At 53.2% G+C, this 18,049-nt stretch overlaps 1 protein-coding gene across 1 annotated transcript; it reads right to left on the reverse strand.

Moving 5' to 3' along the window:
- Nucleotides 1-338: 338 nt before the first annotated feature.
- On the reverse strand, nucleotides 339-2,553 carry SOX3 (SRY-box transcription factor 3). The gene has a single exon (XM_045471879.1). It carries the CDS (start codon nucleotides 2,433-2,435, stop codon nucleotides 1,098-1,100), a length of 1,338 nt encoding a protein of 445 aa, XP_045327835.1. The 5' UTR covers nucleotides 2,436-2,553; the 3' UTR covers nucleotides 339-1,097.
- Between the last annotated feature and the right edge of the window lie 15,496 nt (nucleotides 2,554-18,049).

Consider the following 18,049-nt stretch of genomic DNA (forward strand, 5'->3'; position numbering starts at 1 on the left):
GCGGGCCGCCCCTCCCCGCCCCGCGTGGCCGCTGCCGCAGACACTCCTCCAGCGGACGCTCGCCGCTATCAACAAGTGCGTGGCCGCGGGGTGTCCGCCTCGGCTAGCGTCCGTCGGCTCCCGGCAGGCGCTCCCGGAAGACCCGCCGCTTGCTCCTCCGAGTTTCCGTAGAAAAGATTGGGAGCCGAGGTGTTTTGGCTGACCAGGAGTGGGAAAGCATTTCGGATCACGCTCGCCTCCCCCCGGGACGGGGCCAAGGTTCTAATACCAAGTGAAAGTCCCCTTCCCAACCCGCACGTAAAGTTTCAGGCCCGCAAAATTATCAGGACTCCATCACGTTGGTTATAAAATTTATTGATCTCTCATTTAGGAATTAAGAGTAAAACCTTGAAAAACCTGAAACAAAATACCCCCTTCCCCACCACCCAAACGAAAAGTGAATACATTAGCGCGACGAAATATCAAACAGATCACGGCAGAAATCACCAACTCAACAGCCTAAATGCGGACTGGACAGAAGCTGTCCCGCGGCCAGGGGCGGCGAGGCGGGAGACACACGCACACCCGGCTATAAATTAACATCGGCCTCGGCTGCCGCGCCACTCCGCGCGGTCAGCGCCCCCCCCCTCCCCGCAAGAACCCACCAGGAAAACCGCTACAACGCGACAGGGGGAGGAGACGTTGCAGTTCTCAGGCCAGCCTCACCCGAGAGTACGCTTCTCCTATTCACTCACTCCTCGGCTAACAGCAAACTAACGAGACAACATTTTCAAATGCAACAGAAAAACCCAGGAACCCGGGAGGAGGAGGAGGGGGGGGGGCTGCTTTTTCTCTGCAAACATCACAGCGATTCCCAGCCTACAAAAGGGGAGGGAGGGGCAGCGGCGAGGGGCAGGCGAGCTCTAGAAAGTCCCACTTCCGCTGCTCCGGACTTTTCGCTTTTGTACAAAACCCGACAGCTACGGCAAAACTTTCTGTCCTCCCCATCATCGGTACAAGGCAACGGTCCCAGGCAAGCAAAGCTAAACAACAAGGCGTCCCAACTCGGGGGTGCGGGGCGGGATGGGGGCGGAGGGGCGGCGCGCGCAGGCGGGCGCTCAGATGTGGGTCAGCGGCACCGTTCCGTTGACGGCAGTCCCAGCGCCCTGGTAGTGCTGGTGAACGCTGTGCAGGCGGCCGCCGGGCAGCGGCGAAGCGGCGTCAGCCGCGTCCCCTCCGGGTGGCAGGTACATGCTGATCATGTCGCGCAGGTCGCCGAGGCACGCACGCTGCGAGTGCGACGTGATGGCGGGCGGCGGCGAGCTGGGTTCGGTCTTCACCACCGTGCCCATGGGGCCCAGGCTCATGGCGGCCGCGGCGGCGGCCGCGGCGGCGGCGGTGGCGGGCTGCTGCCCGTAGGCGGCGGCCGCGGCGGCGGCGGCCGAGGGCGCCATGCCCCCGTAGCCCGAGGCGGCGGCGGCGGCGGCGGCGGCGTTCATGTAGCTCTGGGCGCCGGGCGGCATCATGGGGCTGTACTGCAGGCCGGCCATGTCGTAGCGGTGCATCTGCGGCAGCGCGGGCGGCGGCGGCGGGCTGCTCATGGTAGCGGGCTGCGCGTAGCCCAGCTGCTCCTGCACCAGCGAGTACGCGCCGTTGGCCCAGCCGTTCACGTGTGTGTACGTGTCCAGGCGCTGGCCCACGCCCACCGGGCTGCTGGCGGCGGCCGCGGCGGCGGCGGCCGCGGCGGCGGCGGCGGCGCCGGGGGGCAGCAGGCCTCCGGGCAGGGAGTACTTGTCCTTCTTGAGCAGCGTCTTGGTCTTGCGGCGCGGCCGGTACTTGTAGTCCGGGTACTCTTTCATGTGCACGGCGCGCAGTCGCTTGGCCTCGTCGATGAACGGCCGCTTCTCGGCGTCGGTCAGCAGTTTCCAGTCGGCGCCCAAGCGCTTGCTGATCTCGGAGTTGTGCATCTTGGGGTTCTCCAGGGCCATCTTGCGCCGCTGCCCACGGGACCACACCATGAAGGCGTTCATGGGCCGCTTCACGCGGTCCTGGTCGCTGCCCCCGCCCCCGCCACTCGAACCCCCGCCGTTGCCGCCGCCTGCGTTCGCTCCGCCGGCTGCGTTCGCGCCGCTCTTGCCTGCGCCGCCGGGGGCTGCGGGGCCGCCCGCGCCTGCCGCTGGGGTGGGTGGCCCCACGGGGTTCTTGAGCTCGGTCTCCAGCAAGCTGTACATGGCCGGGGCGGGAAGAAGGTGCGCCAGAGTGGCGGGAGGAGAAGGCGCTCCCGGGGCTGGAGCGGCCACGGTGAAAAGACCTGGGGACTCCGTCGGAGGGGCGCTTGGGGGCCGGGGGGCCGGCGGGTCAGGCGGGAAGGGCAGGCTTGCCAAAGTGCTCCGCGCCAAGTCGGCAGGAACCCGCAGGCTAGTCGCACCTGATGCGTTGTCTCGAGCTGGCCGCATTCGCAGTCTGGCCAGGCGCTCGCCGGGTCCCTTATATACCTGCTCGGATCCCCCGGGGTTGGGACTCGGTCCGCCCCTCGCCACCGGGAGGCCCGGTGATTGACAGGCTCACAGTGATGCGCCCTGGCCAATCATCACGGAGTCCCCGTTCGGCCCCGCTGGAAAAAAAAAGTTCGGGGAGCCCTTTCGTTCACCCCCGCGCCCCTCTGGGGCCCGGTGACGTGATGAGAGTTATTCAGGAGGCGGGAGTCCCGGAGAGCCGCTCAGAGACCACCAATTAGGGTCTCAAAAAGTTTGAAAGAACGAAACTCGAGGAGGTGACGGAGGGGGGAGGGGGCGCGTGAGCAGGATTGGGGGAAGGGGGCAGAGGGGCGCCCACGGGGTTCAGAAAACAACTTTGCAGCCCCGTCAGGGCCGAGCGGTGCCTGGTCTCGGGGCCACCCTGCAGAGCATCCCGCTGTCTGCGCGGAGGTCCTCCGACTGCTTCTGCTGCGGGCATCGCCAGTTACCCGGGCGATCTTGGGGACGCCGGGCGCAACAGAGGCGCCCCGGGTTGCGGCTCCGAGAAGCCCTCCCAGGAATCGGCCCCTGGCCCAGCAGGACCCTCTGCGGGGAAGCCGCGGGCCTGCGCGCCGAGGATGGAGCCGGGGTCAGGGACCGGGGCACGGGAGACAGGCTTCAGGACCGCGGAGCGCACAGGGGCTGTGAGGCTCTCCGCTGGCTTGAGTGAAGGCGAGCAGTCAGCCGCCTGCTGCCGGGGCCGGGCCGAGGCGCTCACAAGCGGTGGTGCGGAGAGTGTGTGTGGGGCGGAGGGGGTGAACCGGCCTCGGCTCTCTCGCTCCAGGCCCCCGCTTAGCGGCCCCTTTTTGTCTCTGCTCTCTGGCCATTTCGGTTTTTCCAGTCCGATGCCCCTGAGGGGGAGGGTCGGGCCCCTTGGAAAATCCGTTTTCATGGCAACACGGAGCCTCTCCAAGTGAAAGAAAAGTTTCTTGGAGGGGGGGACGGTGGCCGGAGAGGAGCCGAGGCCGTCCTCGGGGCGGACCGCCGGGCCCCCTCCACTGGCCGCGCACCTGCCAGGACCACTGAGCGCTGCTCTCGCTGCGCAGCCGCGCCGCCTCCCCCGGGAGCAGTCTCTGCTAACGGATTGCGTCCTTCTTCTTTTTTGTTTTACAGCCGCCGTCCTGGCCAGAGCCTCGAGACTCGGAGCGGGACACTCACCCGCATGTCATGCTGTCTGCCAAAGACTAACGTCTCGGGAACCCGGGCTGCGGGGAGAGGGAACCCGGACAATCGCCTTCGCCAGACCAAGCGAGTGGCACAGCGTTTGAAACTCCCCGAGCCGCCCGAGGCGGCGGGTGGGAAGGAGTAGCCGGCCAGGCAGAAGTGGCAGAGACTGAAATAAGGTGTCCGCGCAGTGTGGTCCCCCACCCCCAGCCTCGTGGAAAGATGGGGAACCGAAAGAAAAGCGTAAATCCTAAGTGTGACCAAAAAAATACAAAAACCCAGGTTTTTAGCTCCTTAGTGCTAATGCAAGACCAGGAGACCCTGGGACACCTGCACGCTGGGAACTCCCCCCTTTCCTGCACGAATTTAAAAGTATACCGTTGTGACTTGGGGGGGGGGTGTGGGTGGCATAGAGCAGGCCAGCCCCCTCTGGGGTGGGCGGACCAGTGGCGCTAGAATCCTGGCTCTCAGCAGGCATCATCCCCTCGAAGTTTGGAGTCCCTAAATCAGCCCCTTAAGTTGGGATTCCACCTGGTCTACCTTCTCTTGCTTTTCTGGATGGAAGGAAGCAAATGTCCACGGTCAAGGGCTGCTGTCATTTGAATGGGTGTACGGCTTACGGTTTTAAAGTAAACTATCTGGAATGGTTCTGTGTATGAGTCGTGTGTGTGTGTGTGTGTGTGTGTGTGCGGGCGCACGTGCACGGGTGTGCACACTTAAGCTGACACACTGGAAAACGTGTCTCAGAAAACGGAATGATTTGGCAATCTCCACCTGCACGTGCTTTTTTTTTTTTTTTCAAACTAGCTCACAAAGTCAAATTTTCCTAGGCAAACCCACCTTCTCCCAAAGAAGTCAACGTGCGGTAACTCTGCCCCTTGCCGCCTTCTCCAGAACGCCTTTCCTGCTCTCTGGGCCTCCGAGGCTGTTGCTAAGTGAAGCGCGTTTTAGGAAACTACCCAACCGACGCGCGGCCTGGCGTCCAGTAGCCTGACAGATGTCAGGATTCTTTCCAAGTTTTAGGACCCAAGTAAGCCGTTGTGGTGACAGCGCCTGGGCTGCATATTTCCCAAGCCGAGGGATGCGGTGCTGGGTCTGTTCTCCTCCCCGCAGCAGATTATCTGGGGACTAGTCACTGCTCCCCAGCTGTTTGTCATTTGATCACAACTAGCCTGCGGCTTAGGTGAGTTCACGTTCCCATTACACTTCCGCCAGTATCCAGCCGGGACAGACATCTCCCACACCCCAGGCTTCCCTCGGAGGCCGCGATTAAACCGGCCTCTGTGCCTGGTGGCTCTGGGGTGGTCTGCACAGCTCCATGTAGGAGTCACGCCGAATTTCCTTCAAAACATTCCCGAGGAAGCGTCCTCAACCCAAACTACCATCTCAAGAGTCGAGCGAGGTTACCATTACAGGCGTGGGGAGGTGGGGGGAAGTCTGGAAGTCTGGGCGCTACCTTAGCTGGGCGGGAGGAGAAGTGGTGCGGCAGGTGCTAAGGCCCGAGGGGCCTCGATGCAGGCGGGGGCTGCGGGGAGGCAAGACCGCCAGCGGCGCCAGACTCTGTGTCTTCGACACGAACTCTGCACCGAGTGAAGAAAGCAGAGGGACACAGCGGGATCCAGGACCAGTCCTTTCGAACCTCTTCCCGAGAGGAGAGCGCGTCCGGCAGCTCTCTCGCCCTTTAGGGCCTCCAGGAACCCGTGGCGGCACACAGAGCCCCGGATGGCGGGCTGGGAATCCGGCCAAGCACCCCCTCCCCATTCCCCCGGCCCTCCCATGAGAGCTCGGGCTCCCTCCGACGGGGGCTGGGGCTGGGACTCCCAAGACCCAGGGCGTGGCAACAGCGCCGTTTGTTGGCTTCGGCTGGAAACTTCACCTAGAGGCGCCCCTTCCCGCCCTCCGGGGCTTCGAGGTCGCCCCAACCCTTCAAGGAGAGGCAGCCGGTTTCGCCGCAGGGCAGAAGTGGTGCTTATCTTTAGAGGGCTGGTTATCACAAACGGCTGTAGTGCGTTGGCCAGGCCGGCTCGGGGTGCATAGTGCGCTCGCACTCTCCCGTCCTCCGGTTTTGAGACTTAGCAGAAATCGGGTGTCCCGGGGGCCTCATACCTGCAAAGCACACTTTGAGCAGTTGTGCCTTAGAGCTACTGGTAGAGAGAGCAGAGTAGGCGAGGGGCTGTCCCATCACTCGCGGGGCCTGGGGTAGGGCGTTGATTCCTTCTCAGCTCATGGGGGATCCTTTTCAGGGTCCGTGGCTCCATTAGGACCCAACTCTTGGAAGAGATGCCCTTTGCGTCCATCTCGGGAAGGGGCGGCTGTGTGTCGGTACCTGCTCTGGGGACTGAGGCCTGACCGTAGGATCGAACAGTCAGTAGCCCCTTTCAAGGGGAGCAGAACCCAGAAAGCGGTCTGGTTTTGAGTGTGCGTTAAAACTTATCCTGGCGACCCTCAGAAACGCTTGGCTTTCCAGCCGGGGGTGGGGGGGGGCGGGAAAAGTTTGCTTATCCTCTTTCTTCCGAACATCCCTTGACTATTTACTCTGGGTGCTAGCCAAGATTGTGTATTTAGGCCAGATGGAGGGCCTTGATCAAGAAATCGGAGGCTGGGGTCTGTTGTAGAACCATCTCTTATTAAAGGTTGGAAAGGTCACCAGCACTCCAAGGAGATGCAAGGCACAGGACCTTCTAGCTCCCCTATCGTTCAGTTGGTTCCTCCTCCCCCAACCGCAGGAACCCCCTCCCCCCTCTGCAGCTTCCAATGAAACACGTGTTCACACAGGTTTGGGAAGGAACTGAAGATTCTAGGCTGGTAGGTGTAGGTGGCAAACAGTAACCTAGTGGATGCTTTCTAGAGGAAGGTTTTACTGGGAGCTACCGAGGTGTGTGGTGACATGGTCCTGGGCGTGCCAAAAAGTCTCCTGTGGGCAGGCAGCACAACTGTTATTCACTTGCTCTATGGCGTAGCCATTTGGGGGAGGGAACGTGAGCTTTTTTAAAGGCGAGTTTCCGAATCCGATTCACTTGCTTAGCTGAGCTGCGCTGGACAGATACACTGGGAATCCCCCTGGCCCACGCCTTGGCGCGCAGTTGCAAAGACCCCTTCCACTCTCACAGGACACTAATGGCCAGCCCTCTTTTCCGTAGGCGCGGAGCAACTGCAGGGAATTTGACCACCTTTGCCTTCGGCGCCCTCTCGCCGACCTCACAGCCCGAACACTGCGATCTCCCCAGAGGAAGGCAGGCCCTGCCCGAGAAACGGGTCCCACTTCCAGAGGGTCTTCCGGGTCACTGCTGTCGACCTCTACGCCTCCCCGCCCCCCCACCCCTCCCCGTCCGCAGCTCTCCGCACGCGCTCAGCCCTTCACGCCGCCCGAACAGTATCCCGGCGGCCGAGCAACCTCCGGGAACCCGGCACCCTACGGCCAGGCCTGCCCTCCCACCGGGCCTCTGGCCTTTCCCACCACCGCCTTCGGTGGCTGCAAAGGCAACGCCCCATACGGCGGCGAGGGTGGCCTGCCGGAAGCCGGGGCGGGGACAACAATCTAAAAATCGTTGTCGGTACGTAACGTCGTCTGAGTTACTCCGCACGTTTGTGCCGCCAGCTGGGGGCCACGGGTCCGCCGGGCCGGGAAAGTACTCCCCGGGGAAGGGTGTCCGGAACAGCACCGGACCAACAGGCGACGCCATCCGCCCCCACCGCTGGGGGCGCAAGACGATGGCGGGCCGGGGGTAGGGGAGGGCGTTCCGGAAAGCGTTGGCAGTCTCGAGGCAGCATCCACCTGTTCTCTTCCCCCCTCTCTTTTTCTTTCTTTTCCCCCTTTTCAGAGTGGAGGGCTGTGGAATCCGATGCGCGAACATTCTGTGTCCTCTTCGCCTCGCTTTCCGGCCATTTCTTTCCCCTTGCCTCAAGCTTCGCTGCACACCTACTGTGCGCCGTGTGGGGGCACCGCACGGGACGCCGCTCTTTCGGGTCCCGCGGCGGCCGGCGGCGGCGGCCGGGAGAGCCTCGCGGGGCGGCCGGCGTGGCGCGTGCGCCCAGCTCGCAGGGGCCCCGCGCGTTCCCTGGGGCGCGCGCGCTTTCCCGCGCCGGCCGAGCGGCGCACTCGCGGGCGCCCGCGTGCCGGGAGCCCCGGCTCCCGCGCGCCTCGGCGCCGCCGTCTGAGCGGCGGGCGCGCGAGGCCCCCGGGCCGCGGCTGGAGACGGAGAGCCGGGCGGAGGGCGCGGCCCGGGGACAGCCGGCGTGCCGCCGCTTGCCAGGTATGGAGGTTGCGCGGCCTCGGGCCGCCGACTCGTTCCCGTGCGGCCTGGCGGCCAGACGGGGCGACCGAGCGAGGTCTGTCCGGTGGCCCGGCCGCGCCGGCGTTCTGGCGCCCGGGCCGCCGTCCCCCCAATTCCGTTTCTCCGGAAAGCGTCGCCGGGTTACGACCTCGAGGCTTTTCTCTTGTCGTGTTTGTGTAATTAACACCGTCTCCCCCTGTTTCTGAACGTCTTTCCTCCCCCAGCACAGCCCCGCTTTGACGTGAAAAAGCAACGGGAAGAACGTCCCAATAACCCTTTCTAATGGGAAAAAACTGCCCCTTTTGTGAAATGGTTTCTTTACAAAGCCAACAACCAACCTTATTTTCTAGTTCCAATGGCTATCCCTTTATGAGTTATATTATTAAAGAAATCCGACACTAATTGTGCCGATTTAACTTGTTAATTAGTTGCAAATAAACTATTCATTAGTGGTAAAATAAAATAAAACCCATGTGCCTAGATATCATTCCACCTTCACATATTGTAGTGTCTGCATAGCATAGGCATACTAAATTAAGTTCCTAAAAGGTTTCTCCTCCGGATAAATAATTAAAATATATTCTACTTTAATTGACATTAGAGAGGACATAAATGAGCTTTTCCTTTTAGAAAGAAATAGCCATTTCTAAATAAAGCTTGCAGTCTGGAGAATGGAGGCTTCAGCCAAATGAATAGTCATTACTACCTTTTCAACGACGTGGGCCTTTTGATCAGAAAAGAAATTAGCTCTAAAAAACAGACAATGAAAGCCTGCCCCTGCAATAGGAAGAAAATTAGACGGCCGAGGCTCTTCACAACACCTATTTCTATAAACCATAGAGCTCCTTGCTTTTTCAATTACAGCTGTTCATTTCATATAAGGAAGGGGGGAAAAACAGGCCTCTAATGTAAACTCGCTTTCACCATAAAGCCTTGCTCCTGGCACGCAGCCAGGCTGCCTACTTCCTATTGTTTTTAGGCCTCTCATCAATTAGCTAATACTATATATTTTAAATGACTCTGAGGGTATTCACAGACTCCCTCCCTCTTCCCCACCCAGACAAAACCCAAGCTGGACTCCCATGAAAAGGCTACCATTCGGTGCACAGATACTTCAATGTATAAAGTTTAATGTTTTTATTGTTCCCCAAAGAAAAACCATATTGAAAACCCTGCTTTGTTTTTTTCCCCTATATTTCTTAGTCCATTATTGAAAGACCCAGACGAGGTGACGACAGGGGAGGGACACAAATGAGCAGCTTTCAGTATTGTTTCTAATTGTTCACAGAGCGAAATCCATCTCCAGATAATTTTTCTGGGCCTTTTAGACCACGATTTGGTTGATACATCTTTGTGTTTTAAAAATACGGATTTTGAAATTTGCTGACCCCTTTGGTTTGGTGTCATTAGATATAATTTCATTTAAAAAAAAAAAAAGCACAAAGTCTTCATCGGTTGGTGAGAAATTATCTAGCCTGCAAAAAGAAAAGTCCTGTTTGTAGGGTGGGCTGCAAAATAAAACCTTCAACGTACGTGAAGTAATAACATGAGAAAAATATTTGGCCGTGAGACCAGAGAATCTTACTAAGCCTTGGGATGCGTGTTCTAGAAGCATCAAAATAGAGTTATAGGCCGGGAAGGTTTTGCTTCGCTTCGAACTAGAGTACTCAGTTCTCTAGCTGATCTTTATAAACTTCTACGGATATTCCTTGAAGAATTAAACAGTAGTGCAATCCTGTAAGGTTGGCCTGGGAGCTTACCGTTTGTGGAGTTGTGCTCATAAAAGGCCTTAGAATCATTTTTTTAAAAAATTCACTTAAACAACTCTCACGTCACGTAAATAAAATAACACGGTAACTCTGGACTTGTCCCTGAGGGCTGGTATTCTTTTTATCCTTTAAACGACATAGTTTAGAGATCATCTGCTAACATAGAAGGAGGGAATGGGCTAGAGCACAGCCACTAGGATGGCTGCTCAGAGTGTTTCTACAGAGCAATTACAAAACACTGTTACCAAAATGGTCCTTTTGCCCCTGTTTTCAGCACGCATTCCTTGAGGATGCTTCCATTTGATGGCTTGCTACCACCATTTTTTGATAGTAAATTAGTGTGTTTATTTTTTGCCTTTGAGCATTCACTTTTTTTGCTGCTTTGTGCAAATGGATGTCAGAATAGTTACCAACGGCATTTTGCCCAAGAGCACAGAGTCGCGACATCCCATTTTCCTGGGCAGCCCCAAGAAGGGACTCTTTCTCGGCAAATCGAATCCCTTGATTCTCTCTACCTGTGGGTTCCTACAATAGAGGCTAAAGTCTTGCCACAATGCAAGTGTGAGACTGTTCCTCTTATCTATTGCATGTGAATGGTGCCTGTCTTCAGAAAGAATGTTACAGAAGCTGGGGGGAAATTGCCACCTTCAAAAGGTGAGGTTTAGTAGCAGAGGTCGGCAATGTGCGGTTGCATATCAATAACCTGGAAGTTGTCTAGACTGAGGGTTGCGTGAGCATTCTGTTGGATCTGGTTTTATGTATTACAGCACTTAGCTTTCATTTCGGAAGGAGGAATCAAGTATGTTACGTTGCGGGCAATTGGATTGAAATTTGAGCGAGTACTGTAACTACCAGCAAAGATACCTGGAGCTTTAACTGCAGCTTTGGAAGGGGACAGTATATTCTGGAGAGGAATAGAAAGAAACTTTTCTCAGGATGTTGACATGAAATAGAGGCTGGCTGCATATACTATCTGTATGGTTTGGGCAACTTTTCTTTTTATTGTGGTATCATTGACATATAATATTATTATTTCATGTGTATGGCATAATGATTTGGGATCTGCTTATATTGCAAGGTGATCACTGCAATAAATCCAGTTAACAGCCATCACCACATACAGCTACAATTTTTTTTCCTTGTGATGAGGACTTTTAAGATCTACTCTCTTTGCAGTTTGCAAATATGCAATACGGTATTATTAACTATAGTGGGCAAGTTTACTAATCTCCCTGAACGTCAGCTTTCTCGTCCTAAAGGGGTGGGTGGTCAGGCCCCTTTCAATGGGTTTGGGCAGAAATTCAATGAAATAATACAGTTGAAAGCACCTGGCACTCCTTTTAGCACAGAGCAAGCTCAATTAAGGGCTGTCTTGTTTTTCAACTAGGCTTTCTTCTTCCCCTGAAGCAGGACCGAAAATTCCTCTAGTGTGGGGGACAGAGAACCATGCCACTTTTCTTACCCCTTACATGGCTTTGCACAGATGTTTGTGGAATGAATCATAGTCCTTGAGAAAGTCCTTTTTGAATGAAAGAAAAAAAATGAACTAATTACTCCATGGTTCCAATTCTGCATCATGGCCTCCCACATTTGGGACTGTCTCTTGAGATTCTTTCTGTCAAGGCTCCCTAGAGAGCCCTCACTGAGATGGTGGGGGCTTTGATTTGTGACAGGGGGGCCTCTCGTGTTTTAATTCCGAGATAACATCAAATATCCTTTATAATGGAGACATGCTTGCCCTGAAAAATACACATTTAGTGTTATATGTATCTTAAATCTTTTACTTTTGCTTGAAATGTAAGTTTTAATTTTTTTGTCTTTCCAACCTCAATAGAAAGTGCATTCTTTCTACAGATTGCATCAGGAATCGTGTTGAATTAGGAGAGAAGTCTTGTTTAGATTTCATGGCTTTTCTGTTTTCTCTGAGGTCTCAGAAATAGGCACAATTGGCCAAGCCGAATTAAAAAAAAAAAAAAAAAAGGAGTACTAATCACCTGCCGAGATTAAAGTCTTACTGTTCCTCACAGTGGCTTCTAAAAAGATTTAGAGATTTATAAAAACCATTTTTTTAGGATCACTTCAGTTTAAAAATTTTTTTTTCTTAATGTTTATTTTTTGAGAGACAGAGAGAGAGAGAGAGAGAGAGACAGAGAGGGAGACAGAAAGAGAGAGAGAGCAAGCCGGGGGGGGGGGGCAGAGAGAGAGAGAGAAAGAGAAATCCTAGGCAGGCTCTGCACCTTCAGCACAGAGCCCTGAAGGGGCTTCAGCACAAGCCCCTGTGGGGCTTGAACTCATGAACTGTGAGATCATGACTTGAGCTGAACCCAAGAGTCAGATGCTTGACTGACGGAGGCACCCAGGTGCCCCAAACACCATTTTAAAATAAATAAATTAGACTTCAGTTCAGATTAAGAGTAATTCTGCAGTTAGTCTGAGCCATTGCATTTGAAGAAAGAGATCTAGCAAGAAATTTGGTTGACTCCTAGTAAAATTCTTTCTTTCTTTTTGAGAGAGAGAGAGAGAGAGAGAGACAGAGCGTGAGTGAGGGAGGGGCAGAGAGAGAAAGAGGGAGACACAGAATCTGAAGCAGGCTGCAGGCCCTGAGCTGTCAGCACAGAGCCCGATGTGGGGCTTGAACTCACAAACTGCAAGATCATGACCTGAGCTGAAGTCGGACGCTTAACCGACTGAGCCACCCAGATGCCCCAACTCCTAGTAAAATTGTTGCCGAAAGACTAGGTAGGGCTCTAATGCATAAACATGTAGCACAGAGGGATGGTGAAGAGCCCAGAGCTGGGTTTGAATCCTGGCCCTGGCCCTTAATAGAAGTTAAGCTTCTCTGAGTTTGTTTCATCTATAAAAATAGGAATTGGTGATACTTGCCCTGTAAGTTGATTGTGGAAAATAAACGAGATCGTGTAAATAAATACTGAACTCAGTGCCTAGTACATAGTTACAGGACTCAGTAAATTTTAGATTATCATCATCATCGCAACAACCTCATGAGCTCTGTAGCACAGATGGGGGGCAGACTTATTTATATTTTAACAGACAAGGAAATAGGCTTAGCAGGATCAAGTGACTCGTCCAAAATGGTGGAGCCTGTTCTTGGCCAAATCAGGCGTGGGAAGGATTCCTCTTGATTCCTTGTCCAGTTATCTTTCCACCAAACTATAGTTTGTTTGCACTCTGGCAATGAGTGTATTGGAGCGCACGGCATACAGTGTTATTGATACTGTATTGAGAAGCATGTAATTATTTCTGCCTGTATTTAAGTCAAGTCCCTGATGATGGCCAGATGTCTTAATAAGCAGGGACAAATGGCAGAGGAAGAATGAGAAAGGACCCTACGTCTCCTAGGTTGTTTGCCCAGAGGAGGGCTGGAGAGAGACATCACCAGTTTCCCAGATGCACTAATTAGAAACATTCAAATTGACATTGACTCAGATTCAGGATTAAGTAGGTAAACCAATATGCCAGTGTGAGCTTCTCAGACAGCGCACACTAATCTCTCGTGGTGATGCTAATTTCCTTTCTTTCTTATGAGTTAAAGGAATCTCATATTTTGTTCATCAGCCCTGCAGGTGGGGCCTCGCAATGCAACTCATATACAAAGCAGTCTGATGACCCCGCATCTACTTCACCAGCAGTGACGTCTCACTTTTCCCAGTTTTCAAGTTAATCTCTTGGCTTATGTCATGATATGGGAGGGTGGGTTTGCCAAAGGTTCCCGGAAATTGTAAGGAATGTGACCGTTTATTGAAACCTACTATAGGCTGACAGACACTATACGTTACCTTTACAGAATGTTATCATGTCTGTTTAATCTTAGCAGCCTGTCTAAGGTTACACACACAGTGACAAACTTTAAGATTTGATCTATCTCCAAATGATGGGTTCTTTCTTCTGCACTGCCCTGAGAGGGCCGGGTTCCCCTGTGTGATTTTGGACAAAGACCCTTCCTCTCTCTGGATCTCATTTTCCCCATAAGTGGAATGAGGGGGTTGAACTAGATGCTTTTCCTTTCTCTCTCTTTCTTTCTTTCTTTCTTTCTTTCTTTCTTTCTTTCTTTCTTTCTTTTTTTTACAGTAGGCTCCATGCACAATATGGGGCTTGAATTCATGACCCTGAGATCAAGAGTCATATGCCCTACTGAGCCAGCCTGGCGTCCCTGGACTAGATGATTTCTAAGGGCCCTTTGCCTTGTAAGGCTTTGAAGATCCCAAAAGTTCTCATGGGATGCCATTTTTACCACTAAGTAAATGAAATGATCAGTCTCCTAAATGTAGTAGTGAAAGTTATCAGCTCCACCTCCTGTGGCAGCAAGCAAAACCTCGCAGAACTAGAACCAGGCTAGGAAAGCTACATTCCAGATCTTTATCTACAAGAGAAGGCATTCCAGTCTGCTGTGGGCGAGGGCAGGAGGAAAGCCTGGAGGTTGTGGTCACACAGAACGTTTGCATCCATCTCAAATTCATATGTTGAAGCCTAATCCCCAATGTGATGGTATTTGGAGCTGGGGCCTTGGGGAGGTAATTAGGTCATGAGGGTGGAGCCCTCATGGCAGTGGGATTAGTGCCTTTGTAAGAAGAGGCCAGAGAGCGAGCTGCCTCCCTGCCAAGCGCAGATGCAATGACAAGCCAGCGGTCTGCAGCCAGGAAGAAGGCTGGCTGTCACCAGAACCCGGCCATGCTGGCACCCCTATCTCAGACTTCCCAGCTTCCGGAACTGTGAGAAATCAACGTCTGCCCTTTAAGCCGCCCAGTCCGTAGCATTTGGTTATGGCAGCCCGAGCTAAGACAGGCTGGAAGGGGAGAGGGATCGAAAGGTGACCTAAAGCAATCAAGCATTGCCAGCTCCGTGCCCTGCATCTGACATGAGCTTTGCGGGGATTCCAGGAGGAGGAAGAATCCAGAGAGCGCACGCCTGCCCCTCTCTTATCGCTTTAGCTGCACCTTTCTTTCCCCACCTCGCCTTGCCTCATATGCACTGTGAGGAATTGCTTCCTTAATGTTCCTGATCAAGTTCTGCTCTTTTCCCCTCCTTCTTTACAAATCTGCTGCCTCTACTTGGAGCTCCTTCCCAACCACCCTCCCCTCCTCCCTCCATTATATGACTAGATGCTACTCAGTCTTCAAGGTTCAGCTGTAGTCCCATTTTCCATAACATCTTTCCCGATGCTCCCCTAGCCCCATGAGGGGGTTGAACTAGATGCTCCTCGCAGCCCACCTGTGTGTTCATTGTCTCAGAGCTCTTGCTTGCCGCACTGTTTAATCGCCATCTGTTTATGTGTCCACCTGACCGCGTCACTGTGAGCTGAGCGCCTGGAGGGCAGGGACCTTCTTCTTCCTTCCTGGTTTCTTTAGCCCTAGTCCAGAGCCAGGTGCATGGGAGGCACTTAATCAGTGTGTAACAGTTGGATGTGATTAGGACCATCCACGGTAGACCCTGAAACAACAAATAACATTTGGATCCTGCCCTCAAGGAATTCTCAGCTCCCTAAGAAGTAGCTGGTCCTCCAGGAAGCAGGACTGGCATCGCTTGTGGGGCTGGGAAAGCATTAAGCATGAAGGCATATTCAGGAACATAACACTGATTGGCCGTGGGTTTCCTGCTAATGTTTCCTCCTCGACCTGTACACACGGGACGCCCTGGCCATCCTACTCATTTTATCCATGGAGGCGGTAGGGAAAGGGGACAGGGGCTCATATGGCTCCACGTTCCACCTTCCCTTTGCTGAACTGTGTGCCTCGGCATAGGCCTCCATTTGTGGGCAGGAAGAGGTTCCTTTCCTTTGTTACAAAGGCATTCTCTACTCACCAAGCCATACACCTAAGCAGCTTGCACCCAAGGAGGTGCCTTGTTCTGATTTGCACAGTGGAGTCCTGTGGTGTTATTGGTGGCCCTGATGTTCTGGGTCTCAGAGTCAACAGAACGGTGGATACTAGTGTGTGTTAGAACTTCTTTTTAATTTTTTTTTTCAACGTTTATTTATTTTTGGGACAGAGAGAGACAGAGCATGAACGGGGGAGGGGTAGAGAGAGAGGGAGACACAGAATCGGAAACAGGCTCCAGGCTCTGAGCCATCAGCCCAGAGCCCGACGCGGGGCTCGAACTCCCGGACCGCGAGATCGTGACCTGGCTGAAGTCGGACGCTCAACCGACTGCGCCACCCAGGCGCCCCTAGAACTTCTTAAACCTGGCACTGTCATCCTGAGTCTGTCCTCAGACTTCCAGCCCTAAGGATGTGAGGATAGTCTTTGAGACTGTAAAGGAGAGGTGTTCCCTCCGTGCTGATGACAGCAGGAATGTCAAAACTAGAGATGAGAACTAGGAAGGGTGCCCACAGTAATCTCCATAGGCTCCGGCACTGCTCTCCTCGCACTGCGCATTAGTGCTGAGTCAGGAGCGCGCCCTGATTAAATTGGAGTGAAAACATTCGGAGTTCAAGTTCCACTTAATATGTCATTGAAATCATAGGAGTCTCAGTTTTCAAATCTATAAAGTAGAGCTCTGTGTGTGTGTGTGTGTGTGTGTGTGTGTGTGGCATCCCTTAGCTTGAATGCTATGGTCTCCCATGTTGGTAGAGGATCCTGTTGAACAAATGCTTCCCAGTTTGTGGTAAGCCTTTGATCCATCTTAAGTATCTTTGAATGATTGTCTTTGCTACCTTTGACTAGTTTAATAGATGTCTCTCTAGAGGACGACTAATCCAACCTATTCCCTAAGTCACTAAGTCTCTTTGAAGAGTTCTTAGCAGGGGAGTGACATGGTTAGATCTGTGGATTGGAAAGTTCCTTCTGGCGGTTGAGTATCTATCCCAGGATGAGTTGTGTTAGATAGAATAATACATGTGAAAGCAGCCGGTATGTGCTCGGTACCGGATTGTTTTGGTTGTTAAATTGTTTCTTATCAGCTCAAGCATGACCCTAGAGGAATCACTTCCTGACCCTGGGTTTCAGTGTCTTCAACAGTAAAATGCAGGTGATCTGTTTTGTTTGGTAGTTTGTTCATTCGTTGGTTCATTGTGATCTTTGGTTCTCTCCTTTCTCTCAGTGACCCTCAGTGCAGATAAGCTGGGTTCTCCTCCAGTCTATTTCATGAGAGCTTTAATGTGTTTCACCTGACATACTTTCCATTTGATTTTGGGGATTTCAATTAGGTTTTCAAAATACATAATGGTACTCTCAGAAAAGAGGCAGTCATAGTGGGTGGCCTCCAGGGAGAAGCCTGTAAATGAGAAAGACCCCGTTTTAACAGGCTTTGTCGTTGCCTGTTGTCCTTGTTTTAGTAAGTTAGCCCTTACTTTTGAGGAGGTATACTCAAGGTGTAGGTAGAGACTAGACGTATTGTCTGACATCGTAAACTTTCATTTTGGTGGGAAGGAAATAATTGACTGCTCAGCCATTTACTGTTCTATTGAGTCAAGAAGCTAAGCTGATGCTAGTTTTGTTAAATGCTCATTTTGTACATCGGTTACTCTGCCGTGGTGCGGTAGACCCACGGGTGCTGCTCTCCAGGAGCTCAGTCCCTTAGGAGAGTAACTGAAACAAAAGCCAGCCTCTCCTGAGGGCATTTGCAAAGGTATCAGGTGCTGTGGGAGGACAGGGGACAGAGAGAGTGAGCCATTTTGTGTGGGATGTTTTGGAAAGGATTCTTGGAGAGGGTGGGCTCCGAGCTGGGAGCCGTGCCTTGAAAGATACAGATGGCAAGGGTCCCTGAGGCAGAAGCAGCTGGCACAAAGGCCTGTGGGTAGGATCGTGTGAGGCAGGTTTGGGAAACGGTGAGATCGGTGTGGCTAAGAGCTCGAAGTCACCACGCCGTAAGGTGGGAGTTGTGGCATTGTGGAGGACGCAGAAGGCCAAACTGAGGACTTGGACTTGATTCTCTGTGCATTGGGGCTCTAGCAAAGTCGTCCCCTCCCTGCCAGCCTCAGGTAGGATTTGCATACAGCGCATCAACAGTTCTGAACAGGAGACTAATCATTCTAGTAAGATTCAGAATCAGTTATTCATTGTAATGGAGAAATTTGGGCTTTTTTCCATTTGTTTTCTGAGATGTTAATCAAGCATGAACGTGCCTTGGTGAAGTATTAGTGTACAAGAGAGGCAATGTGGAGACACTGTGAGGTACTGCCCCCAAAGCCAGAGACTTGAGTTCGAGCACTGGTGTCGTGTTGTGCCCACAGTGTCACCTGAGGCCTGTCAGTTCCCTTCTGTGAGCCCCGTGTGCTCATCTGTGAAAGGGAGATGAACATTGCCTTCTCGGACGGTTATGATTTAAAATTTGTTTTTAATGTTTATTTATGTTTTCAGAGAGAATGAGAGAGAGAGAGGGAGGGAGAGAG

This window comes from Leopardus geoffroyi, chromosome X, assembly GCF_018350155.1.
Source record: "Leopardus geoffroyi isolate Oge1 chromosome X, O.geoffroyi_Oge1_pat1.0, whole genome shotgun sequence".
NCBI lineage: Eukaryota > Metazoa > Chordata > Mammalia > Carnivora > Felidae > Leopardus > Leopardus geoffroyi.

Coding starts and splice junctions, on each gene's coding strand:
- SOX3 (XM_045471879.1), bottom strand. CDS start 2,435: ATGCGGCCAGCTCGAGACAACGCATCAGGTGCGACTAGCCTGCGGGTT.